The 25798-nt window shown below is 52.1% G+C and overlaps 4 protein-coding genes across 4 annotated transcripts; 2 read left to right on the plus strand and 2 right to left on the minus strand.

Annotated features, from left to right (window-relative positions):
- Window positions 1–2144: 2144 nt before the first annotated feature.
- EI90DRAFT_3117793 (uncharacterized protein) lies at window positions 2145–2691 on the plus strand (the record flags this gene model as incomplete). The annotated part of the gene is made up of 2 exons (XM_039063027.1): window positions 2145–2526; window positions 2582–2691. The coding sequence occupies 2 exons, from the start codon at window positions 2145–2147 to the stop codon at window positions 2689–2691; spliced, it is 492 nt and encodes a 163-aa protein (XP_038921611.1).
- Window positions 2692–6187: 3496 nt separating this feature from the next.
- On the minus strand, window positions 6188–7815 carry EI90DRAFT_2907896 (uncharacterized protein; the record flags this gene model as incomplete). Its single annotated transcript, XM_039054301.1, has 4 exons — window positions 6188–6588; window positions 6653–6748; window positions 6822–7084; window positions 7238–7815. The coding sequence occupies 4 exons, from the start codon at window positions 7813–7815 to the stop codon at window positions 6188–6190; spliced, it is 1338 nt and encodes a 445-aa protein (XP_038921612.1).
- A 1981-nt stretch (window positions 7816–9796) lies between these two features.
- On the minus strand, window positions 9797–12533 carry EI90DRAFT_2907114 (adaptin N terminal region-domain-containing protein; the record flags this gene model as incomplete). The annotated part of the gene is made up of 9 exons (XM_039054275.1): window positions 9797–10092; window positions 10219–10546; window positions 10627–10886; window positions 10938–11070; window positions 11126–11260; window positions 11316–11468; window positions 11525–11897; window positions 11948–12279; window positions 12339–12533. 9 exons carry the CDS (start codon window positions 12531–12533, stop codon window positions 9797–9799), a joined length of 2205 nt encoding a protein of 734 aa, XP_038921613.1.
- A 65-nt stretch (window positions 12534–12598) lies between these two features.
- On the plus strand, window positions 12599–13593 carry EI90DRAFT_3038822 (uncharacterized protein). The gene is made up of 4 exons (XM_039058893.1): window positions 12599–12944; window positions 13015–13143; window positions 13199–13250; window positions 13359–13593. The coding sequence occupies exons 1-4, from the start codon at window positions 12630–12632 to the stop codon at window positions 13505–13507; spliced, it is 645 nt and encodes a 214-aa protein (XP_038921614.1). The 5' UTR covers window positions 12599–12629; the 3' UTR covers window positions 13508–13593.
- The last annotated feature ends 12205 nt before the right edge of the window (window positions 13594–25798 follow it).

A 25798-nucleotide genomic window follows, 5' to 3' on the forward strand; every position in this document is an offset into this window, starting at 1 on the left:
ATATATATAATGGAGAGGGCAAAAGCACAAGGAAACAAAGGGGGTCCAAATCGGAACGAAGGCGTCCGAACGGGAACAAAGGGATGACAGAAGCGGAGTGGTACTGAAGGTCATAGGGCAGAACCTGTGGTACATCTGAAAGGAGGTAAGGAGGGTGAAGCCCAAAGGGGCAGGAGGATGAGGGGAAGTGGGGATGATGACTAACTGGCTAGAATGGGAAGAAGCAGCAGTCCAAATAGGGATGAGGGGAAAACACGAAAGATACATTACAAGTGGTGAAAGTGCTGAAGATGATCCATGGAGCTCGGAGGTTGCGGAGCTTACAGAGGTTATGGAGGCAGGGTTGAAAGTCCAAGGAATATTGGCAATGGTGTTTACGTAGTATGAGGTCACCAATGCAATGGACTAAAGCCGAGGTGGGGTCAAAGTCCGAGGTAGGAACTATGACGGAGTCTCAGAGCGAAGGTACAAGCAGTGTCCGAGTACAGGGTATGGGACAGCAGTGGAAGGTCGTAACTTGGCAGAGGGTCGGTGGAAGAGGGTCAGAGGGAAGAGAGAGGAGAGAGGAAAGGGGTGAGGAGTGGAGGAGAGGGAAGGTGTCAGGTCTGAAGGTGAGTGTCGGAGCGGATGGGAGAAGGGTAGGAGAGTGACGGAAGGGTGGAGGTGTCATGAGGAGGAGTAGGAGGAGGAGTGAGAGGAGTGATGTTTGGTCCGAGATGAGTATCAGAGCGAACGGAGATAGGGTAGGAGAAGGATGGGAGGGTGGAGGTGGCATGAGGAGTGAGGGGTGGTGTGGTGTCAGACCGAAAGTGAATATCGGAATGGACAGCGGTAGGGTAGGACTCCGGAGGTGGTGAAGATGGAGGTCCAGGAGTCGGTTCAGGATCGAGTATGTATGGATATGACAGCCTCACACTCCCAGTCCATCAGAGATATGCTATAATAGGCTGTATAATCAACAGGGGAGTAAAGGCTGTAAAGCCTTAACTCGCCCACATGCAAGGTTTATATACATGGGGGAAGAGCACATGCAGCCTATGTGGCTTGCAGGGTCTCCGAGTATGTACAATAATGTAGCACTGTTGCACGAAGTTACAAACTGATTATAATATACTATGTTACAAGTGATAACAAGAGTTAAGGGAAAGTAAAAGAGTTAGGAGGAGGCACATATGCAGCCTCCCTTCCTTACATCAGGGCAATAGCCCTGAACCCCAAGTCTGATGTAACAACGGTGTACATAGAGTCACATGGCTAAGCGGTGTAACAGCCTCCCTCAAGACTACTGCACTTGACCATGCCTCCAGCACACTTCACTTGTGACCAGATCTAAACATAGTGGAGGGGAAATCTCTGTTACAAATGTAACTAGCTAATATTATATACAAACGACCCTGAAAACACGTCTGCGAGCTTCCAGCATGTTCCATATGACTCATCTGGTCACGTCGCAAGAGAAAATAGAATAGGAAACACAATATCACAAGCAACAAAATATAAAACAATAGAAAGTGGCCACAGAAAACCTAACCTGCATCTCCAGCCCAAACCACTCAACACAACTGCGCTCCCGTCATGTCAACCAACTCGCCTAAACTACAGCTATCCAACGCAACAAACCACATCCAATTTGATGGAGAATTGAGTGAGATGGCATTGAGGTGGGGAATATCCGGCACATTTTCCCTAACTTTCCAACCACATGTCGCCATGGTCCCAAAATTGGCACATCCTCCCGACCAGTCATATCATGAACAATGAATATTTGTCCCTATTTTTCTGAAGCCTGAGGGATGCCAGGGACCATCTGTGCACCCCATTTCCCACGTGTGCACAATGAACATGTGACATGCATCGCGATACACAACTGAAATCTGCATATCTCTGTCAATTCCTCACCGATTCTCCTCGTGTAACGTGCGTCGGAATCACCTTGATGTCCTCTACCATCCATACTATAACCTCATCACCTAATTCCTAGTCAACCTTCCACTGTAGGGTTTTCTAACATTTTATCCTGCATGTGAGACCCAATATATCGCCTGTTCTGGGGTGTCTGTGACCACCACCCCTACAGCGTCTTTGACAAAGATAAGGATGACTCAAATAACCGCAGGCAAAGCCCCTCGGTTACTAGTGGTGCAATGGATGCCGACCTACCTGAATCGAACATGCTCCCCAGGCAACAGCCATCAATATCTGGCAATCACCCATCAGACCCTAATGGCGCTCCCGACACTCAGACTACAAAGCAACAGCTGATACCATCAGTATCGGGCCACCCCTCACCTATCCATGGTGAGTACATTCCACCTCAAACCCAAGTGGCTTGCCCACCATTAGACACCCAAATGATGGGTCAAGTGGGGCAAAACTATGTCCCGGATATGATGACAGCTGCAATGGGCCCATCTTTTCCTAATTTTGGGAAGAATATGTGGGTTTATAACCCCAATGCGCCCCGAGGCCAATTGCCTCCAGAAATGATGCAAGCTTCGGCTGCATATTCGACCAATGGAATACTCGGTCAGTGTCATATCCATCCCCAGCCATCGACTTCCAGTCCCTCCGATCCCTCCAGTCTACCTCTGCTCCTTCACTAACCTCGGAGCTCCCGTATTCCACAATCCCCTCAGTACCCCTCGATGGTCATCACCCCCTCCTTTCAATTTATTACCTATGCCTCCCTAAGTATGGAGCCCCGAAGACTTCCAGACAGCTCCGACGTCTGCTAGCACACTCCCACCTCCGCTGGGCAATACACTCGCCTGCCCTGCAGAGCCCACCTTCGGGCCTATCCCTCCTTTCCGTTTCTGGGTTATCGCCTGCCTTTCCATTAACCCCATGACCCGACTTGTCGGTAATATTCAGTCGGCTAATGTTTAACCCCTTAGCTCCGCTCCGTTCGGCTCCACCATTTGCGGACCCGTCTTCGCTGTAACCATATATATATCCAACTTGTACATAGGTTACACTTCAGTAATAAAATCGACTAGAGTTAACCCCCTTCAGTTCTGGTTGCCAGTTAGTAAGTTAGGGCATGGACGTGTTACTAGGCACAGCACTCTTGGCATAAGTCGCTGAGGCTGAAGCCCTCCACCATGGAGACTTTCCTTCGTCTCAAACCTGGTCTCTGACACATCCATAATGAGCAGTAGGACTTGAAAGGCAGGACAGAATGAAAATTTTCTGCATATTTCACGGATATAAAACACCCCAGGGCTGGGCTGTGTCATGGGGTTCCCAAGGTTGCTGGTTGGCTGTCATGCATCATGCAGCCATGCTGGTCAGAATGTCTGAGCAAAATCTTTGTCACACTCCCAACCCAGCTGGTTGTTGGTCATGCCAGTACAGTAATCTATGGACTGTGCCAGTTTGAAACCCACCTGATGTGTGCTTCATCATTGGGGGCCATGGGAACATGGGGGGGAAAAGCAAATGCATTGAGTGGTCAATTACTGTATACAATGTAACTAATTACTTGTAACACCAGTCAGAAATCAACAAGATTTCCCCCTTGAGACTTCCCTTTGCTAGATCCAAAATTAAAGACCCCAGGACAACCAGTAATGGCACAGTGCTCCACCTGAGTCACTGAGGCCAAGGACCCTCCAAGTCCATTCTCTAACACCCTGCATTAAGCATTCCTAGGGTTGTTTTATAATTGAATCCATTTGTTTGGGGCATTGAAGCTCACTCACACCTGCAGTTAAATTACCTTCCCTTGAATTATGGTTCACAGCACAGCAGAAATGCATGAATGGCACATAACATGCAACCACCTCTATGGACATTGAAAGCACTTAGACTGGGCATCTGAAGCTGTGCAACGACTTATTGAAGGTTGAATGCACATGCACCAGTTCTTCACTAAATCGCATTCATGAAACTTGCAATTGGGTCAAAGGCCGATATTCATGCCCACAGGCATCCACCTAAAATGTGGACTTGGAATGATTTGTGTCTAACTATTTGAGTCCCAACACCACCAATTATCGAGATCACTTATGCTGAGAGATTGGCCTGGTGGCACGGAATAGTTCTAATCGGAATGAAAGTCATTGGTCTTAGGCCTCGGATGCACTATAGTGCAGCCTGACTCTATGCGACCCGGAGGCGAGTGCTACGATCACTGGAAATAAGATGCGTGGCACAGGTTCCGGGCCCCATTTAACGGCCGTGGGTAACCGTCAGGACAATGGGGCTTCCGTGCATGGATGATCCAGGGAATGGAGGGACGTGAAACTTTCAGCATTCACATATCCGCTCGATGCGGTCAATTAATCGGTTCGTCTCGCCGAATAGGGCTGGCATGCACGTTCGTGGATACTCCCACGCACGCAAACTGCACGAGATTTCCTCAGAGCCCATCATTGGTGTGAGGACAAAGGGAGGAGTGCCGCAGGAAACATATCCAGCGATGCTTGGATTCAGAATTAACGCTGTAGCATTGCGGAGGTAGGATGCAGAGCCATGAGCCCAACGAAAAGGACAAAGTGAAAGGACGGCTCCGTGCTGGGTGGTAGTTCGCGATGAACGTACTCTAAGACCGGAACGACGCACCGCACTCGCGAAGAACACAGCATTTCGTAGAAGAGCCCTGCATATTCACCTCCCAAATTCCACGCTCTGAACAAGGGGCTCCCGGGCCGCCACAATTCACATGCAGGTACAAAAGGTAGATGACACGTTGTGCATGAGCTTGACACTCCCAGCCGCAATAGATATCATTCCTCTCCGTTGGTGACATTGGCTTAGAGATGAAACGAAGCCGAGACACATTAGCCACGGAAGAAACGCACGCGAGAAAAACAGACATGGCTATCCAATTCTCTTTCCAACCAAATTCCCGCAGAAGTAATATACGAAGTTGATCGAAGGGAAGCCTAATCAAGTCGTCGATGCAGGCCCACACTGCGATCCTCGAGTGGAAGCCGATAGGAACTCTTAATGAATCGTGCTGTGGAAGAACCACACCCGAAAACTACTTGCACACATCCATCTAGCCGCCTACCTCGGTGGGACATGCCGGCTGACTATCCCGAGAAACCACCAGCTGGAGCGTCGCAGCGTCTCAGCACCATCGCACCGTCGTCGTCCATCTCAAGGCATTTCCAGCACCACACGATAAAAGATGAAAGATGAAGTCGGCCCGACTATTCACAGCCAAGTTGTCATGTCATGCACCGATACTGATCGATTCTCGTATGATATTCTTCCAGGAAGTCCTCCTGCATAGATCCTTCACAGCCACCGAAGTCGGAAGCACGCCATAAAAAGAAACCAACTCTACAGGGTTCGAATAAGAGGTCGCGCCCGAGGACGAGCAGCGGCAGAAAATTCGAATGGGGAGAAAAGCAAAGGACACTGGGATGAATGCAGGAGCCCGGGTCATTGGGTAACATGTATCCCAGAATGTGAGCTGAGTCAGCCACTTGCTCGCCTAGCGCCTGGTCAACCACTAAGATTGAGCAAAACAGCAGCTACCACTCAGCTCGCGATATGAACAGGAGATGAATCCAATACGGACACGATATACATCGTGAAAGCGGATTGATGACGGAGCCAAACTGTGAGCTCCAATTCGAGCTGGGAAGATTAGGGTTCATTTCATTTCCTACAATTCAACCTTTAGCACTTCCACCCCGATCCCGCGTCGCTCGCGTACAGGTTTATTGAAGACCTCGGATCCGGAACATGAACAACGAGAAGCGAAAATCTCGGGCCCGAGTTATCTGTCGTCGATCGAGATCAAGCGCAAGAGGTTTGACGGCAGGACGTTCCGCACGAAGATAGCGATAACTCATTGTGGGACGTAGAAGCACGGAGGCGGTAGTACCAGTAATTAGATCGCGTGGGAGGTCGACTGACGAAAAGAATAATGTAAAGAGTAATCTATGGATTGTTTGATGATGGCACGTCGTGAAACAGAGCCAGCCGAAACCTGATATTGACGACGACAAGTGTATGACCGGTGCGCCGGGTGAGTTAGCCCGACGAGAAAGTGCAAAAGGGAGGGGAACGGCGCAGCGAACGATACCGGAGGACACGGAACAGGCACCGCCCGGAGACAGCTACGAGGACCTGATTGCCAAGCAGAGAGGGGAGATATCGACCAGCAACCAGTTCTGGGAAAGTCGAAAACTCGATGAGGACGTTGAGCAGGGGCCAAAGCATACGCACGCCCTCATAACGCCCTCTCCCCGTACTCCAAAACTCCGCAGACGGAGACAAGGACAGAGTTGACACTCGGGTGCAACAGCCCTCTCCGTCTCGGCCTCCCTCTTCTACTCCCACCTGCTTTTCCCGAGCACTCCTCACATTCACCGTCCGTTCTGCCAAAACAATTCCCGTTGGCATGATGGGCATTCATGCCCGCAGCGGCGGCCATCCTCCTTTCCTCTTCCTCCGCCTCCTCTATCATGGCCCTATCTATTCGACATGGTAAGCTGAGCGTTACCCTCGCGAGCTGCAGGGTCAATCTTAGCCGCCCGCACACGTCAAAGTACGATAGTTGTCTCAGCGAGTGTTGAATTTCGTACAAGCGAATCAGTTCGAAGCGAACGATTTGGACGTATTTCTGACCGGCTGAAGAGTGTTGAAATTGTTTGTGAGATGAGAGGCTAAGTGAAGGTTGATGGCTGCGGCATACTTAGCAGTATTTCTCGTAACCGTGCAAAACTGCGGATGACCGACTCGATCGTGTCATCCGAAATATTCAGCGCGGGGTTCAGCTCATTCATAGCTCCTATCGAAGAGGAAGAAATGACAGGTTGAAACGGGCCTTCTGACCACTAACCACTCAAGTTGTCAGTACTCACTCAAAAATGTCCTCAACATTCCGAAGTCGCCCTCCATGAAATCACAAAACACGCCGACAAGTACGCCAGTGAGGGTCTCGTCCGCAGCCTTGTATGATGCAAACCCTCCTGTCCCGCCGGATTGATGGTGAAAGAAATTGAAAGTGTTATCGGCCGCTACGTGAGCATCGTACAGTCGTCTAGACGAAGGAGTCGAAAGGGTCTCGTAGGCAAAGGAGACTTTTTGAAAAGCGACTGTTGCAAGTGGGTATGATGGGAATTTGCTGAGTGTGAGTAATGGATGTTGGATGTGATCAGATTGTGAATGTGTCAAGCGTCCCGCGTGGTATAGGATCCGGAGGGATGCGAGGGGAGAAAGAAAGCGTTCATGTCAGCATTTAACGAACGCGGAATGGAAAAGAAAGCGAGTTCCTCACTCGGGATGGCAAGCCTTGCATCTCTTCATATATCCCCTCCGTAAACCATTGGCATCTACACTTTTGTCAACATCCAACACGGCATAGAGATCCGTGCATCTCAAGATATCATGTATCACCGTGTAACGGTCCTCGGTCGAATCCTCTTGTCGCGTCCCACCGACAGAGGTGGATGAGAAGGAAGGGAAATCATTCAAAGCTGAACTGAATGATTGAAAGACAGTAGGGTTCTGCTTGAGTGCTCTCGAAGGGCTGGAGTGGAAATCAGGTTCGGAGTCATCAAGTGGAGGAAGGGGAGTGATTCGAGTCGAGCGCCCAAAGGGACTATACTCTTTTGCTGGCGAAGATTGAACGGATGTGATGAGGTATATGATAAGGGCCACGATGCAAGTGTGCAATGGAATGAGAGTCGGAGAAGGAGAGATAAGGTTAAGGAACCCGGAGGGGGAAATGACGAGGTCGTATGGGGGGTGAGAGCGTAGCGGGGTAGGCAGGGGAGTTGGAGTGGGATGTTTGGTACGTTTTGATGACGAAGGACGGGGATTGGGTACGAGGGGTAGGTGACGAAGCGTCAGCATTGTGTGAGAAGGGATGGATATCACTCACCGGCTGACACGCTGGTCAGGACGAACGAAAGCATGGCGGTGGTGGTGAGGGAGGGAGGACTGGGTTGGGTGAAGGAATTGGTGACGAATATGGGGATGGAGGGTGGGGTTTGAAGATACCGCGAGCACAAGGACGAATGGAAGAGTAATAATTAGGAAATGTTCTGTTTGCTGTAAATGACGATTGGAAGAGAGAGGAAGGAGAAAGTCGTGAGTGAAAGACCGTGATTGGTTCAACCCAATTCAATTAGGTTGCATGTGCATTCACCAAGGATTAAGTACCATGTGAAAACAAGAATATATTCAATTCATGACTGGACCGTATTATGTAATCGAACGCATTTTTTGCACACATGCTCCCGCTTTGAGCCTCTTCGACACCAACTGCGACCACCCCCACCATTAACCCAATCCTCAACTTCCTCCATTGTAAAACCTGGATATGGCCCAGACCCGTCTATTTCAGCATAGTTCAAAATCACGCACCTAATTCAAATGGCCCGATCCACATTGGACTTAGTATCTTCACTGTTACTATTTCCGCTTCCTTCTCTTTACCTCCTTCCAATCCCTCTATTTCTAACCCTATCAAGCAGCTCAACCCAATACACATCGATCTCACACGCCCTAGTTACTTTTTTTATTAAAAATCCTATGTCCTCTTAGTTCATTCGTCCGGGATAACCATCGCCTAGTTCCCAACCAAATCACCGCTATCTCGTTTTCTCGGATCAACCTACTTTCGTTCTTCCCATTGACATCCATAGATCCTATCGATGTCCGCTTTACAAGGACTTTGTCAACCACGCGATCCTTAAAATTGATCCATTCTAATTGGTAAAATGTCGTTACTCCTTTCCCTAACTGCCTCATCTGTCTACCCCATATACAATCACCCAATCGCTTGATTTCAAGTCTTCACGTAACTGGGAACAGCCGGAAACGCGCTTGCTTGATGCCCACAGTCTAGAGCCCACCTCGTGTCAGTTCACCGCCACTGCGACGATGCATCTTCGTCCCCCAATTCCAAACCCGGTGACCTTGAGCCTGATCCGAATCCCAACCCACCACCCTTCCCATCTTCCTCAACTTTGGCTTCTTCACTTTCATCGTCCACAAACCTGGATCCCCCTTCGCTGCTTGCACTTCCATCTTCACCCTTGTCATCATCATCACCTTCCACAATGCCCACGACGTCATCATCATCATCTTCCTCATCTGTGGCCTCCGCGTCTTCTTCGCTCCCTAAATCCGTACTCTCCTCTTCACTGCTGCCCTCACTCGCGTAAAACGACTCCAGATCGTACTTTTTTCCACCCTTCTGTTCTTTCTCCTTTGCTCCCTCTCCCATCGGTTTTAACACCACCTCTCGTTTCTCTCCCACGCCACGACTGACTCTTTCCAAAGTTGCGGTAGCAGACACAGCTGTCCCTGACAGTCGTTTCCGCTGCGATGGTACACTCTCTGCAATTTTGTCCTCCTATTTAATCCCAGGGTTAGTTCAACACCAGCACGGGGTTCGAATGACATGAATGCGAGCAAGGAAAAAAAACGGACGGAGATAAGAAACAAGCAGAATTTAATGCAACAAATGTGAAAAGCGCGCACGGCAGATTGCGTGTAGATTGCTGCGGCGCTGATCCCAGGTGCCGTAATTATAGCGTAAGATACGAAACGTAAGGAAGAATCCCCAGCAATGAAAAAAATAAAAATAAAAACTAAACAATGACACGAAAGCAGTCATGCCCGCAACCGAGGCGCCCGGCACTGGGTAAAGGTCGCTGAGGCTTAATGAATCCCTTCAGGAGTATGACCTCAAAAAAAGTGCATGACACCATAACGTCATAAACGTCGACTGGAACAAATCAGCATGACGAGAAGTCACAACTGAGGGGGAATGAACCACAGCAATGAAAAAACGCCGCATGAAGGGAACCAGCCAACTTCGCACCATTTATCGGCACGCGATAACGACAGCGATCAGCCAATAGAGAGCGCTCAGTTGCTCGCGAAACGAACCCAGATTCAGGCTACCAAAAAGATCGGGAGCAACTGGTATTCCAGCACGAAAGAATTGCGAAACTCCAAGCAGAATAATCAGGAAATAACGCACGGGTGAATCTCTCAAATGAGAATCGACTCCTTGTGCTGTCCAATCTGGAAGTTGAGCATCTTCTGATCCGTAGAGAGACTTGTTCGCCACAATTCCCATTGTCCCTAGCGTATAGAATCTCATTGATTCGATTTCCTCTAAATCGAATCACCACATGGCATCCAACCGCCAAGAAAAATCGCGAGCCAAAACATTCGGAAGTTTAGAAGGAAAAGAGTCAATTCCCATCAAACAGAAATACAACAAATGTAGGGATTACGCACGAAAAAAGTGACTCGGCGGATCATGTACCTTGCCTTCGAACAAAACCACTCGAGCCTGTTCAATTCGAAGTTTCACACCACCAGCATCTTCATCCTTCCTCTCCCATATATCGCCTTCATTTTCGTCTTCAAGGACTTCATCTTCATGAAGATCAAGACCCCTCAATATAGCAGCGAGCATTCGTGCTCGATCCCGGATATCGTATGATACATCATACCGAGCTTGTGAAAAGACATATCGTGCGAGTAGAACGAGAGTGGAATTGGAAGGAGACAGCGCAAGAAGTTTAGCAGCCAGTGTCAAACACTGTAATCGAACGGCTTCCGGCTGTGTGACAATGTAGTTCAGTTTGTTCGGCATGGATACAATAATCGTAACAGGACTTCAGCTTAGGAGCAAAAACTAACCTCTGCGGCAAAAGACTTTGCTACCTTCCTCAGCACATCCGGCGCCCAGTCAACAACACCAGGAATAACAGTTACGCCGCTGGAAGATGCAGAATATTGGCCAACGAGCCAGATTAAGGCCGCACGGGCAGAGCCATGAGTCACAGTATCCAGACGACTCGCAAGACGCGCTATGACTTTGGACGAAGCGGATATCGAGGAAGACGGTGTGAATTGATAGAGAGATTTCAGCATCAAGATGGAGCTTGTCACCATGTTTTCTTATTAACCCGCAATTAGGCAGCAGGCAATGGGGCCACAGTGGGACGTACCTTGCGGGCTCTCTAGAAAGTTCATAAAGGCAGCGGATGCAGAATCATTTGCGGAAGGGGAAATCTTTGCGCAATGCCCTATGGCGCGTATGGAGTCCGAAACGAGCGAATCGTCTGTGTCCCGTGCATAGTCCTAGTGAGTGTTAGCTAAGAAAAAAAGAACCAAAAGGGGGGGGGTCTCGCCCCACCTTGAATTCGGCAATCAACTCGTTTGTGTTCTCTGCGTTGGCTAAGCTTACTAGGATCCTAACTTTCAGGCGCTTCACGCCGCTGGGCTCATCAATTTTGACAAAAAACTCAGTGATGTGCTTCCTCAAAAGATCCTGCCATTCAGGTATCAGCCCCAAGAGGGAAAGGAATAAGACGAGGCGTACCAACCGGGCACGTTGAAGCAATGTTGAGACAGCTTGAGAGAGCCGCATGCCGAATCCCGTACGGACGATGGAGCAATGAAATAAGCGGCAGTATGACTTTCGAATGAGCACTGGCCGGTGAAAGGTAGAAATATGATCGTATTGCTGCCATTGCGACCTGTCCACCGAACAATATCAGGTGCTCTGGAAGTTGAATTTAGACCATTGCCATACTGCTGGGTTCCGGCTTTGAAGCAACGGATGTACAGAGTTTAAGAGCAGTCCAAGGTCCGCATCTAAGTCCCCTTCCTTCTGTAATGAACAGTTACAGTCGAGCAATGCTGGTGTTTCGCACTCACTCACGGTCGGAGCTGAGAACATGCGTCTCCCATATCTCGTCAATAGTGCAACCACCTGAATTTGGCCCCATTCATCGAGGTCTCCTAGCATTCTGCAAAGTCTGCGGTAATGAGGATGCAAAAGGTCTAGCCTGGTTGAACATAGCGCATTAAAGGCAACTGCCACTGCGCCAATCGCCAGAGGTGAGCGGTCATGAAGAAGCGAGGATAGGATAGTCATTAAGGAAGAAAACTGCGCAGCATCCAGGCTTTTGAGGAATAAGCGATCTAGAAACGTAGCAAAAGGTTATTACCTCACCCATAAGCCTTGGGGATTGCCAGTGCCGCTGTTTTTCGCACATATGGGCTGGTATCCGAGGCACACTTTCCAATGCCCAGCACAACTAGGGAACTAATAATAGGTACAGGTATTCCCGAGAGAACGCGGAGGGCCATAGCACGAATCAACGGATTGGGATCCGCAAGATCTTTTTGGAAGGTGTTAATGGAGAGAAGCGCCAAATCGGGCTCGACGCCGGCGTATCGCAGTAAGTAGATATAGACTAGTTTTCGTGTCTCAAGACTGTTAGAACCAACATTTTTCACAACCTGGGCGAAGAACTCAGATACGTTGCGACCCTTTGAGATTAACTGGCAGTAAAGACTCAGGAAATTAGGTTGCAGAGGAGACTAGCACGAAGGCGACGCACAGCTACCAGTCTTTTCATGGCCTCCAATTTGTCTCTCTCTGATGATGATTCTAACTGGCGACTAATCTTCTTGACTTTGTCTTCGTCGGTGTCGAAGAACTCCAAGTTTGGCGAACGACCCATGAATGGAAGATCACGCGTTGATTCGGATATGGTTTCTTGAATCCTCATCCCCAGATTAGTTAGTGCAGCCATCGTTACAGAGGAAGCAAATAAACTCCCTTTTGCGCAGTGACCCGTCAGAAAGGTTGTGACATTCCCACGGATGATTTCATTAAGTCAGAGTCTGTCATGAGTTCTGCTAGCGCCATTCTGAAGCGCGCGGTTAAACTCGTACCAGCATATGGTTTTACCCGGGAAGCACTGGCCCTATCCGCAACAGCCGATTCTTTGAGTGATGGAAAAACTCGCCTGAGCGACTCCGCTGTCTCGGCGCTTTTTGGACCCGGGGATAAAGCAACAAAGGCTCTTGTGATAGCCTGGATGGAAGAAGGATGCGAAGACATGAAATTGGCAGCTTCGGGCACCGGTGGTGTGCTTGGTATGGAGGATGTGCTATCAAGGAGGCTCCGCTGGAATGAGAACGTCTTGCCCCACTTGACGGACGTCAGCGCTTTTTTGGCTTTCTGTGCTTCCTATCCGCTGCTGATGAGGGTCAAATTCCTTGGACATCCAGGCTTTCGCAGTAATGATATCCTCATCTACACCCTTTGTCCCGGTCCTCAACTTCCGTCCTGCCTTTGAGCATGCGTTTGCGATCGCAAATGAGGCTTGTTACATCGCCCAACCACCACCCAATATTCCAGTGTGTATTCGGCAATTCTCTTGGTGGCTACATCTTACGGCGTCTCTTTCTGTAGTCGGGATGGTACACACACCGTGCGGTCATCGCTGCCATATATGCTGCAACAGGTGGCTCGCAATTTCTCTGTGTCATTGACAGACTATTTACAAAAGCTCTCCCTGATTCATCCGCCTCACCGCGGCGTGATTATTTTCGCTGCATTATGGTTGCTTTAGAGTTACACCAGCTGACATCACCCCAATCGGCACACTCGTTCCTGCAATCTCTGTTGTTCACATCTCAGCAATTAGGTGAAGTGGTGAGTGAGATGGAGCCATATGGCGGGTTCATCATAAAAGGGTGGGCAGAGATGCTGAAAGGATAGGGGTTCATTGAATTAAGAAGCTCCACTGTTGTGTTTACATTAGCAAGGAGAACGGAACATCAGCAAACTCCCGAAGTTGATAAAAGTACTTTAATCACTTCTATTTGTCATTGTAATCTATGTGTCGATTGAGACTCAAGCAGCTCAATCACAACAATCTCAATGTACACTGAAGCGGCAGATCCCACTACTCTTACCTCGCATGCGTGTTCACTCTCAATGTTGCTATTGGCTGAGACGAAGCCCGAGATTCGCTCTGATTTCAGGACCATGTAATTTACACTGCAGCTATGCAATGAGCGGAATAGAACTGTATGGGGCAGAGAATGGACCCTGGGTTTGGGGGTCATACAGGACCCTGTGCATAGGACAATTGAGTTGGGAGAAAAAAAATGTAAGACCCGCTACGGAGTAGCGGGAATTACGTACTTTCCTTCCCATGCATGATATGTGAAACCATGGCTTCAACTAGGTTAGGAAATATGCCTATTTGCATCTGATCAACTTCACAGGTTGGCTCCGAATGAATAGCTTTGTGGACTTAACATTTTTTTTCACTCGGTGATGTGGCACTTATGCATCACTTGGAGTTTTCCAGGTAGGTCACTTATGTTTCTTTCATAGTACATATTTTCCAAGTTACTCATAGCACTCTATGCATAACTACAGGTTGTATGAGCTGCTCAGCCATGTCTGGTGAGTGCTACCCATCAGTACATGTTCACACACTAATCCTTCATCACCTAAGGGACCTGATAACTCACAGAATCACCATCCCACTGTTGAAGTGGCATTCTGATGCCCTTGTGTTTTGGTTATTGTTCCCTTTTATGGGAAGTTTCCCTGTTCTAAAGGTTTAGCCTTTGTTCCTTTGCACCACACAGAAGTGTATACAAGTGTGCTCATCATGTACTTTATTTATGACAATATCTAATGACACTGTGATATCATGCTCAGAGGTCGGGCTGCAATGCTGTGATTATAACACCCACAACTCCTGAATCCAACCATTCCTCAAGCCCCCCATGTCTGACACACACCCAGAATCCTTTGATGAACTGGGGCCTTGCCCCTTTGACTTTGTTTACATTTTGTATTTATGCACTGTACATAAAGATCATGAAATCCAAAATATCACTGCAATCACCCCTGAATTTTAAGTTGAAATTGACTCAATATGGCCTCTTGTAATCAGGGGGCATTCTGGAATGATATCACAATAAAAATGATTCCTATCATTTCTATCAACTTCAGTGATTTGCTGATGAAAGTTAGTGTAAGGAGTGGTAACCCCACCCCTTATTTCCCACTTACATAATTGTATAATTGTCTTGTAATAAACAAAGTACATACAATAGTGTGGGAAAGTGGAAAGAGCAATTTAGCCTTTCCTCCCACAACTGTTGCAAATATAACTTCATACAAGTTAGTTTTGTTGACAGCCTGAGGAACTAGTGTAAGCACATGGTTAAGGTTGCCTCACACTCCCAGTCCATCTCACAAGTATGCTGTAATAGGCTGTATTGTTAATGGGGGAGTAAAGGCTAAGTTGCCTTTCCTCCTACCCATGCATCTTATACACTTGTATATACATGATGTAATGTGGCTTCAATACATATTCCTTACATCTGTCACGGCCGTGCATTCCGGCCTGTTCCCCACCTGTTACGGATACGGAGTCTCCAACGACCATATCCGTCACATGGTCAAAGACTTCCTGTCATATCCATCCCCAGCCATCGACTTCCGGTCCCTCCGATTCCTCCGTTCCAACTCCGCTCCTCCCTCACTAACCTCGGAGCCCCCGTTATTCCGCAATCCTCTCGGTACCCCTCGATGGTCACCACCCCCCCATTCCAATTTATTACCTATGCCTCCCTAAGTACGGAGCCCCGAAGACTTCCGGACAGCTCCGATGTCCGCTAGCGCACCCCCGCCTCCGCTGAGCAATACACTCGCCTGCCCTGCAGAGACCACCTTCGGGCTTATCCCTCCTTTCCGTTTCTGGGTTATCGCCTGCCTTTCCGCTAACCCCGTGAACCGACTCGTCGGTAATATTCAGTCGGCTAATGGTTAAACCCCGTTAGCTCCGCTCCGTTCGGCTCCGCCAATCGCGGAACCGTCTCCGCTGTAACCATATATATATCCCACTTGTACATAGGTTACGCCCCAGTAGAAAAATCCCCCCCCTAGGTTCTAATTGCCAGTCAGTAAGTTAGGGCACGGACGTGTCACTAGGCACAGCGCTCCTGGCAGAAGTCGCTGAGGCCGAAGCCCTCCGTTACGGAGACATTCTTTCATCTCAAGTCTGGTCTCTGACAGTATTTTTCTACTCCCTGACTAGTACACGTCTTGTATGGCACCAAAAGTCCTTCGCACTCGTTCGCAACTATGCACATTAGTCCCCAACTCCGCTTCACCTTCCCCAGAACCCTCTCAGCCTGGTCCTAGTCGATTGGTGAGAAACCCAGTTGAGTTTCGAAGCTTTTCTAACCTTGAAACCCCTCTCCCATCGACTCCGATCATGCGCCCCGTTAGGAATCGATCACCAGTCGCAGACTCCGACTTCGGAGACACCACGGAACAACCCATAGATCCCGCCCACTTCTTTGGACTCGGTTCCGAGGTCCCCAACTTCGTCGACCCTCCTCCTGCTGATCCTCCCATTCCCACTGTCCCAACCACCGACGATCCCGAACCCACCTCCAACGTGGCCATTACACAATTGGCCCAAGCCATTGCCAGTCTGGCTTGTCACACCGGACGACGACGACGATGACCATCTTCTGCTCTCCGGACCAAGGTCCGCGAACCCGAACAGTTTGACGGAAAGGATCCCCGAGAACTCCGAGTATTCTTGGTCCAATGCGAGCTCAACTTCCAGGACCGTCCCCTCGCTTTCGCTAGCGACCGTGCTAAAGTCATATTTGCGCAGTCCTACCTCAAGGGAATGGCCCTCGATTGGTTCGAGCCGGACCTGTTATTCGACCAGAATTCCACGCTTCGTCCGCGATGGATGAACGACTATCAAGAGTTCGTTAATGAACTTCAAACTAACTTCGGCCCTCACGATCCTGTGGGCGACGCCGAGGTTCAACTGATGACACTGGACATGAAGGACAGGCACCACATCAACAAATACGTCGTCGAGTTCAATCGACATGCCTCCCAACTTCACGGTTACGGAGAAGCCGCGCTTCGTCGTTTCTTCTATAACTGTCAGGGCACACCCGCCTGACCCGGTTCCACCTGGGCCCACCTGGGCCCACCTCACCCGCTCACCCGCTCACCCGCTCCCCGCTACCCATCCTTCCTCCCTCTTCCCCTTTCCTCCCTCTTCCCCTTTCCTCCCTCTTCCCTCTTTTCTCTTCCTCCTTTATTTCACTCTCCCTTTCTGTTTATTCTTTCTATTTACATGGACCACCTTCCCTTGTATCATTGTACTGTTGACCCGTCCGGCTCGGACACCCTGGGCGACCTCCCGCTACGCCCAGCACGCGCGGACGCCCTCGGGATCCCCCGCGGGGATACCCGGATGGCTGCGGCCCTCTCCGCAGATGACGTGGCACCCGTCACGTGACCCAAGCCGCATGTACATAAATGTACCTGAAGTGGGAACTGAAGAAGTAACCTTCTTCTCATGTTTTCCACTTCAGGTAAGTAGTGTAGTTCTTCCTTTTAATAACAATTCACGTTTTCCACTTCAGTCTAAGTGGCCAGGGACTATAGTCCCAGATCAGGCCCGTCAGTACGCGCGCCCGCTTCGTCCCCCGAGAGGGTCCCTCTGCCGGGCGCTACAGCTGGGCCCCCTCCACCCCGGATGCGTCCCTGACAGCAGAAGAAGGTTTCAACCTCGTCTCCCCCGCCTCCCCTATCTCCCCTGCCTCCCCAGCCATGGTGTCAGAAGAGCAGTATGAGGAGCTGCTAGCTCGCTTCCAAGAGCTCCAAGCCATTGTGGAGAACCAGGCCCGCAACCATCCCCCACCCCCACCTGCTCCAGCACCCGCTCCTGCGCCAGCCCCTGCACCCGCTCCCACGCCCAGACCCAAACCACCCAAGGTCGCCCCCCCCACTCCCTTCTCAGGAGCCAGCGAGGACCTGGACCGCTTCAAGGCCGAGTGCGGGATTTACTTCCACGTTCGCGTGGCTGAATTCCCCACCGCCCTCTCCCAAATTCTTTTCGTGCTGTCCTACATGAAAGGAGGACCTGCAGGGGCATGGGCAACGCAACGCACGATCACGTTGTTGACGGCCGGATCCCCCTCCCTCACCATGGACGAGTTCAACACTGAACTCGACGCCATGTTCCAGGACCCGAACCGGGAGGCCACGGCCAGACAGAAGCTGGCAGCCATCCGACAGGGGAGCAACTCTGTGGACAAGGTCATCCAAGAGTTCGAGATACTGGGGCCCGCCTCAAGGCTGGGCGATGTGGGACTGGTTGACCGTTTCGAGCAGGCCATTAACTCCCGCCTCCGGGAGAGCATATACCGGCTCCGCCCCATGCCCACTACTTGGGCAGAGTGGAAACGCGAGGCCACCCTCCTAGACAACCAGTGGCGACGCTTCCAAGCCACCCAACCGCGTGCGTTTCCACCTAAACCCCTGCTCCCGTCAACCCGACCCCTGCCGACCGTGACCCCACCTCACGCACGACCCACACCCACGCCCCTCGACTCGCACCCGCTCCTCCACCTCCTACCCCAGCAGCCCGCCCCACAACGGGAGCGGGCCCACAGCCAATGGATCTCGACCGCTCGAGAACTGACCAGAGGCGGTGCTACAACTGTAACACCCCGGGGCACATCCAGCGAGACTGCCCACACCCCAAGGTCCGCCGGGCACGACGCCTCCACCCTGAAGACCTTCGGGCGCTGATGGAAGGGCTGAAAAGGCAGTTGACTGAAGGACCAGAGGCAGAGGAAGCAGAGCCGGAAACAGAGACTCAGGGGGATTTTCAGGAAGGTGACCGGTGAGGGATGCGTCCCGGCCGCCTGTAGAGGATAGCTCGTGTAAATACCGCAGTGTGCGTAAGGCAGCGCCAATGCCAAAACTTCACCGAGTTATCGCAAAGAAAAAGAGGAAAACCGCATCCTCAACCCATGAGAGTAGAAGGACCACAGAGGAAATGCCTGAAGTGGCAGTATCCCCGCCCGCTATCTACGTTCTTTCCAAGCAATCCCCCCGGTCCCTTAACCTCACGGTCAAACTGACCACCCTAACCTCACTCGCGTCAGTGTCTGTATCGGCCCTCCTGGACTCAGGAGCCACCGGGAACTTCGTGAGCCCCGAGTTCGTCCGGAAGCACAAGCTTGAGACAACCCCACTCCCGCAACCTATCCCCGTCCGTAACGTCGACGGGACCCCGAACGAGAATGGAGCCATAACTGAGGAGCTGGAAGCCCTCCTGACGTTCGGGCGGCACACAGAGCGAGCCCGCTTTGCGGTCGCAAACCTCGGGCGGCAATCCCTCATCATTGGTCACTCGTGGCTGCTACACCACAACCCAGAGGTGGACTGGGCACGGCAGAAGGTCGTCATGTCTCGCTGCCCGTCCTCCTGCAGACAGCCACAAGCACGAGAGGACCAAGACCCTGCCCTAGAGCCGGGGGACGGGATCTATGCTGCAATCATCCCCCCAGGCTGGGGACACGACCTAAGAGCCACCACGACCCCCTCTCAGCGGATGGCCCAGGAGGCCCGCGACCCGGGCGCAGAACCCGCGTCATTTGAGATGCTAGTGCCAGAGCACTACCAAGACTTCCGGGACGTGTTCTCGAAGGAAGCTTTCGACCAGCTTCCCCCCGGAAGCCCTGGGACCACGCCATAGACCTGGCACCAGACGCCAAGCTGCCCAGGGGAAAGACCTTCCCCCTCTCGCGGCCGGAACAGAAAGAACTGGACGAGTTCCTGCGCGAGAACTTGCAGAACGGGCGCATACGACCGTCCAAGTCCCCAATGGGGGCACCAGTCTTCTTTGTCAAAAAGAAAGACAGGTCACTACGCCTAGTACAGGACTACCGGAAGCTGAACGAGATTACCGTAAAGAACTCGTACCCACTCCCACTGATCTCAGACGTCCTCGCCCGCCTCCGGAGCGCTAAGCACTTCTCCGCCCTGGACCTACGCTGGGGGTTCAACAACGTCCGGATCAAGGATGGAGACGAGTGGAAGGCAGCGTTCGCAACCAACCGAGGGTTGTTCGAGCCCATGGTAATGTTCTTCGGGCTGTGTAACTCCCCCGCGACCTTCCAAACGATGATGAACGATATCCTCAGGGACTTCATCGACCGGGAGGTCGTCATTTGCTACATGGACGATATCCTCATCTTCACAGCTACCCTAGAGGAGCACCGGAAGGTCGTCCGGGAGGTCCTGGAAACGCTACGGAAGAGGAGGCTATTCCTGAAGCCGGAGAAGTGCAAATTCGAGCGGACCCGGATTGAGTACCTCGGCCTCGTCATCTCGGAGGGTAGCGTTGCGATGGACCCTGTAAAGGTCCGTGGAGTCCTTGACTGGCCCACCCCAACCAAGGTGAAGGAGGTGCAGTCCTTCCTGGGGTTCGTAAATTTCTACCGCCGGTTCATCAAGGACTTCTCTGAAAAGGCACGCCCACTCCACAAGCTGACCCGGAAGACCCAGGCTTGGAACTGGGGCACGGACGAAGACAATGCCTTCCACGCCCTTAAGGAAGCTGTCACCACTGCCCCAGTCCTCTCCTTCCCCACTGACTCGGGCCGTTTCAGGCTCGAGTGTGACGCCTCCAACTTCGCAACCGGTGCAGTCCTCTCCCAGCTCCAACCCGATGGGGAGTTCCACCCGGTGGCGTTCATGTCCAAGAGCTTCACGGATGTGGAGCGTAACTACGAGGTGTACGACAAGGAGATGCTCGCGATTGTCCGGGCTCTCGAAGAGTGGCGACACTTCCTAGAAGGTGCAGAGGAGAAAGTCGAGGTCTATACCGACCACCGTAACCTAGGGTACTTCCGGATGGCCCAGAGGCTGAATCGACGCCAGGCTAGGTGGTCCCTCTTCCTCTCTCGCTTCCACTTTACCCTTGTCCACCGTCCCGGGAAGCTCATGGGAAAACCGGACGCACTCTCCCGTCGTGCTGACCACCCGAAAGGGAAGGACGACAACGAAGGGCTAACCCTCCTCCAACCAGCCTGGTTTGAGGCTCGTGCAACAGAGGGAATCTCGGTAGAAGGAGAGGAGGTAGGAATTCTAGAGCGGATACGCAAAGCAAAGGACCACGACGAGAAGGTGGTAAAGGCAATGCGAGAGCTGGGAGAAGGGACGCTAAGGTCGGACGAATGGGAGAGGCAGGGTGAACTAGTTCTGTACCGGGGGAGGGTGTACGTCCCTAAAGACCCCCAACTCCGCCATGATCTTGTGCGGCTACACCACGATGCGCGGGCGACGGGACACCCAGGGCGATGGAAAACCCTGGAACTTGTCTCCCACGACTACTGGTGGCCCCGGATGGCAGAGTATGTCGGGCGGTACGTACGCGGGTGCGACACCTGCAACCGCGTCAAATCTTTCCCCTCACGAAAAGTTGGGAAGCTCACCCCAAACAAGGTCCCCACCCGCTGCTGGCAAGTGATCTCAGTAGATATGGTGGGAGAGCTCCCAGAGTCCAAAGGCTATAATGCCATCTTGGTGGTAGTAGACCGCCTGTCCAAGCGTATCCACGCGGTCCCCACCGTGACGACCGTAGACTCGGAGGGTATCGCACGGCTCTTTCTAGAGCACGTCTGGAGGCACCACGGGCTCCCAGAGGAGATCCTCAGCGACAGAGGGAGCGCCTTCGTCTCCCGCTTCTCGAAAGAGCTCGCGGACCTTCTAGGCGTCAAACTGACCCCTTCGACGCCCTACCACCCCCAAACGGACGGACAGACTGAGCGGGTCAACCAAGAGATCGAAGCTTATCTCCGGGTGTTCGTCAACCACCGACAAGACGACTGGGCCGATTGGCTTCCGCTGGCGGAATTCTCCTACAACAACCGCATCCACTCATCCACCCACCGAACCCCTTTCGAACTCGACACCGGCCAACACCCCAGGATGGGGACAGAGCCCACACGCATGTCCGAGGTGGAAGCTGCTGACGCGTTCTCATCGAGAATGATGAAAATGCAAGAGGAGGCGAAGGCCGCACTGGAACACGCAGCGGACGAGATGGCCCGTTACTACGACCGAGACCGCGAAACAGCCCCAAAGTACCAAGAAGGCGACCGAGTCTGGCTCAGCGCGCAAAACTACACGACTGACCGCCCAACCAAAAAGTTGGACCACAAATGGCTCGGCCCCTTCAAAATCGTCAAAGTCGTCTCCCCTGCTGCCGTCAAACTCCAACTTACCGCACGCCAGAAAGGAATCCACCCGGTTGTATCCGTAATGAACGTCAGACCACACCGCCGGACGATATCCCAGAACGACCCACTGACCCCCGCCCAGGTCCGGAACTTGTAGACGGAGAAGAAGAGTACGAGGTGGAGAAGGTATTGGACTCTAAGTGGCTACGCCGGAAACTCTGGTATCTGGTAAAGTTCGTTGGTTGGCCAAGCTCAGAGAACCAATGGCTCCAACGGGACCACTTAGCCCATGCCCCCGACCGGATCGAGGAATTCCACAGGACGCACCCCCAAGCCCCAGGGAGAGAAAGAGAGAACCATCTGGCCGCTTCGAGGCGAAGCGGCTTAAGGAGGGGGTGATGTCAGGGCACACCCGCCTGACCCGGTTCCACCCAGGCCCACCTGGGCCCACCTCACCCGCTCACCCGCTCACCCACTCCCCACTACCCATCCTTCCTCCCTCTTCCCCTTTCCTCCCTCTTCCCTCTTTTCTCTTCCTCCTTTATTTCACTCTCCCTTTCTGTTTATTCTTTCTATTTACACGGACCACCTTCCCTTGTATCATTGTACTGTTGACCCGTCCGGCTCGGACACCCCGGGCGACCTCCCGCTACGCCCAGCACGCGCGGACGCCCTCGGGATCCGCGGACGCCCTCGGGATCCCCCGCGGGGATACCCGGATGGCTGTGGCCCTCTCCGCAGATGACGTGGCACCCGTCATGTGACCCAAGCCGCATGTACATAAATGTACCTGAAGTGGGAACTGAAGAAGTAACCTTCTTCTCACGTTTTCCACTTCAGGTAAGTAGTGTAGTTCTTCCTTTTAATAACAATTCACGTTTTCCACTTCAGTCTAAGTGGCCAGGGACTATAGTCCCAGATCGGGCCCGTCAGTACGTGCGCCCGCTTCGTCCCCCGAGAGGGTCCCTCTGCCGGGCGCTACAGCCGGGCCCCCTCCACCCCGGATGCGTCCCTGACAATAACGGATTGCCGGAACGTATCAAGGATGATATTGCCAGAGTAGGTAAACCCTCTACTCTCTCTGAGCTTCGCACCCTTTCCCAAACTCTCGATGCACGCTATTGGGAGCGTAAATCGGAAGTTACACGTCACGCGAAACCCTCTTCCTCTAACGTTTTCGACAAGTCCACCGCCGCTTCTCGTTCCGACCCCGTCCCTTCCTCCTCTTTCAACTCCGCTTCCGGTAGTAGGCCTCCGAAGGACAATAAGAAGTCCAAGGCCAGCTCCGCTAAACCGGACCTCTCGTCTAAACTCGGAGACAACGGTAAGCTCACACCACAAGAGCGTAAGCGTCGTCTCGACGAGAAACTGTGTATGTTCTGCGGTCAGTCTGGCCATATGGTCAAGGATTGTCCCAAGTCTTCTTCTCGCGCCTCTAAGGCCCGTTCGGCCCAGACCGAGGAGCAAGGATCCGCTTCCGCAGAAGCAAAAAATTAGTCCGCACCCCCGTGGACTCCGCACGGACCGGGGGTTGCGATCCTTCCTTCCATGCGCTCAAAGAAGTGCGTTTAAACGCGTCTTCCATTTCCGACTTATCCTCCCTCCACATTCCCGTTTCCTTCTCTCTTTCAAATGGTCTATTTTCTCCTTTCAATGTTGACCCCTCGGGCAATGTTCTACCCGTTGTAGATAGTGTTGCTGATGTACCACTCTCTCCTCCGCCCCCTCCGACTACTTCCGTAGATCGATCCACCTCTCTCCGCTTCTCTTCTTCTTCTTCTCTTCCTGTTTCTCCTCCGTCCAATAGTAGGACACAAAATAAACTTTTCCGCTCCTATGAGAACGTACCCGCACTCGTAGATTCTGGGTCTTCGGACTGCTTCATCGACGACACCTTCGTAAAAAAGCTGGCCTTGAAGCCATACCAGATCAAACCCCTACAACTACGCCTATTCGACGGTAGCACCAACTCAATCATAACCCGTGCCGTTGATATTCCCCTCCACTTCGCTTCCGGAAACATCACCCCCACGACTTTCTTTGTCACATCGCTGGATGGATCATGTTCCCTAGTCCTAGGACACAACTGGCTTACCCGCTACAATCCGTTGATTGATTGGGTCTCAAGCAGTATTACGTTCCGAACTTCCGAACCTACCAAGACAGTCACTCCGAGCTCTCCCCCGTCATCTCCGGCAACACTGCCGTCGTCCGACATCCAACCATCTGATGTTTCGCCAGCACCTCAGTCACAGGCTGTTACTCCTCCATTACCATCTATCGAGTTCGTCAGCCGTTCCGCATTCGCGAAGGCTTGCCGACTTGAAGGATCGGTATCCTTCAGCCTAACCATCCCTTCCGAGGAAAGCCGCTTGAGGGCTGCCTCATCCCACACCGATTCCGTCGACCTCTCGGCCGTTCCGAAGGAGTATCACGAGTTCGTGGATGTGTTCAGTAAGAGCAAAGCCTCGATGCTGGCACCGCACCGTGAGCACGACCTAAAGATCGACCTTGAGGAAGGCACCTCCCCACCCTTGGGTACCATGTACTCTCTCTCTCCTTCGGAACTCGAGGCCCTCCGGGTGTTCTTAGATGAACACCTGGCCTCCGGTTTCATTCGCCCCGCTACTTCCGCTCACGCGGCACCGGTCCTCTTCGTCCGCAAGAAGGACGGATCCCTCCGTCTCTGCGTCAACTTCCGAGGGCTGAACAAGATCACCAAAAAGGATCGCTACCCACTTCCCCGCATCTCCGACCTCCTTGATGCACCTAGCCGTGCCACGGTCTATACCAGACTCGACCTCCGGCATGCTTACCACCTGGTTCGCATTGCAGCAGGTGACGAATGGAAGACTTCCTTCCGCACGCGCTATGGTTCCTACGAGTGGCTTGTCATGCCATTCAGTCTCACGAATGCACCTGCGGCTTTCCAGCGATTCGTCAACACGATCTTTGCCGACCTCCTGGACGTTTCTGTGGTAGTCTACCTAGACAACATCCTTACCTACTCGAAAGACATGGCTTCGCATCAGGAGCATGTCCGAGAAGTTCTTAGGAGACTCCGCAAACACGGCCTATACGCCAATCCGAAGAAATGCGAGTTCCATACGGACACTACGGAATATCTCGGTTACTGCCTCTCTCCTTCCGGACTCACCATGTCCATCAAGAAAGTCAAAGCCATCCAAGATTGGCCCGAGCCCTGTAAAGTCAAGGATGTCCAATCCTTCCTTGGCTTCGCTAACTTCTATCGGTGTTTCATTCACCAATACTCCGACATTGTGGTCCCCTTGACGCGCCTCACACGTAAAGGAGCCCCCTGGCTATTCTCCGACGATTGTCGCGCTGCTTTCAACACCTTGAAAGAAGCCTTCACCTCCGCTCCTATCCTCACACATTGGCTACCCGACGCCCCCCTCATCGTAGAAACCGACACCTCCGATTACGCAATCTCCGGAATCCTTTCCATTCGCTGTGATGACGGAGAGATTCGCCCCGTCGCTTTCCGCTCAAGAACACTCTCGGCGCCGGAGCTCAATTACGATACCCATGACAAGGAACTGCTCGCCATTCATGATGCGTTCCGATCATGGCGTCATTACCTTGAAGGTTCAGGAACCCCAATCGACGTCGTCACCGACCACAAGAACCTCGAGTATTTCTCCACCACCAAACTCTTGACCCGGCGGCAAGCCCGCTGGTCAGAGTTCCTCTCCCAATTCCACATGACAGTCCGATTCCGTCCTGGAAGACTCGGAGTTAAACCAGATGCGCTGACAAGACGCTGGGACGTCTATCCCAAAGAAGGGGATATGGACTACGCTCGCGTCAATCCGCAGAACTTCCGACCGGTCTTCACTTCGGAGCAGCTCACTGCGTCCTTACGAGCCACGTTCCTAGCTGCCACAGTAATCCGAGCAGCCGTACTCATCGACACAGAGGCTCTTCATTGAGACATCCTAACCTCCCTCTC

This window comes from Cantharellus anzutake, assembly GCF_015039405.1.
Source record: "Cantharellus anzutake strain C23 chromosome Unknown EI90scaffold_6, whole genome shotgun sequence".
Classification (NCBI taxonomy): Eukaryota; Fungi; Basidiomycota; class Agaricomycetes; order Cantharellales; family Hydnaceae; genus Cantharellus; species Cantharellus anzutake.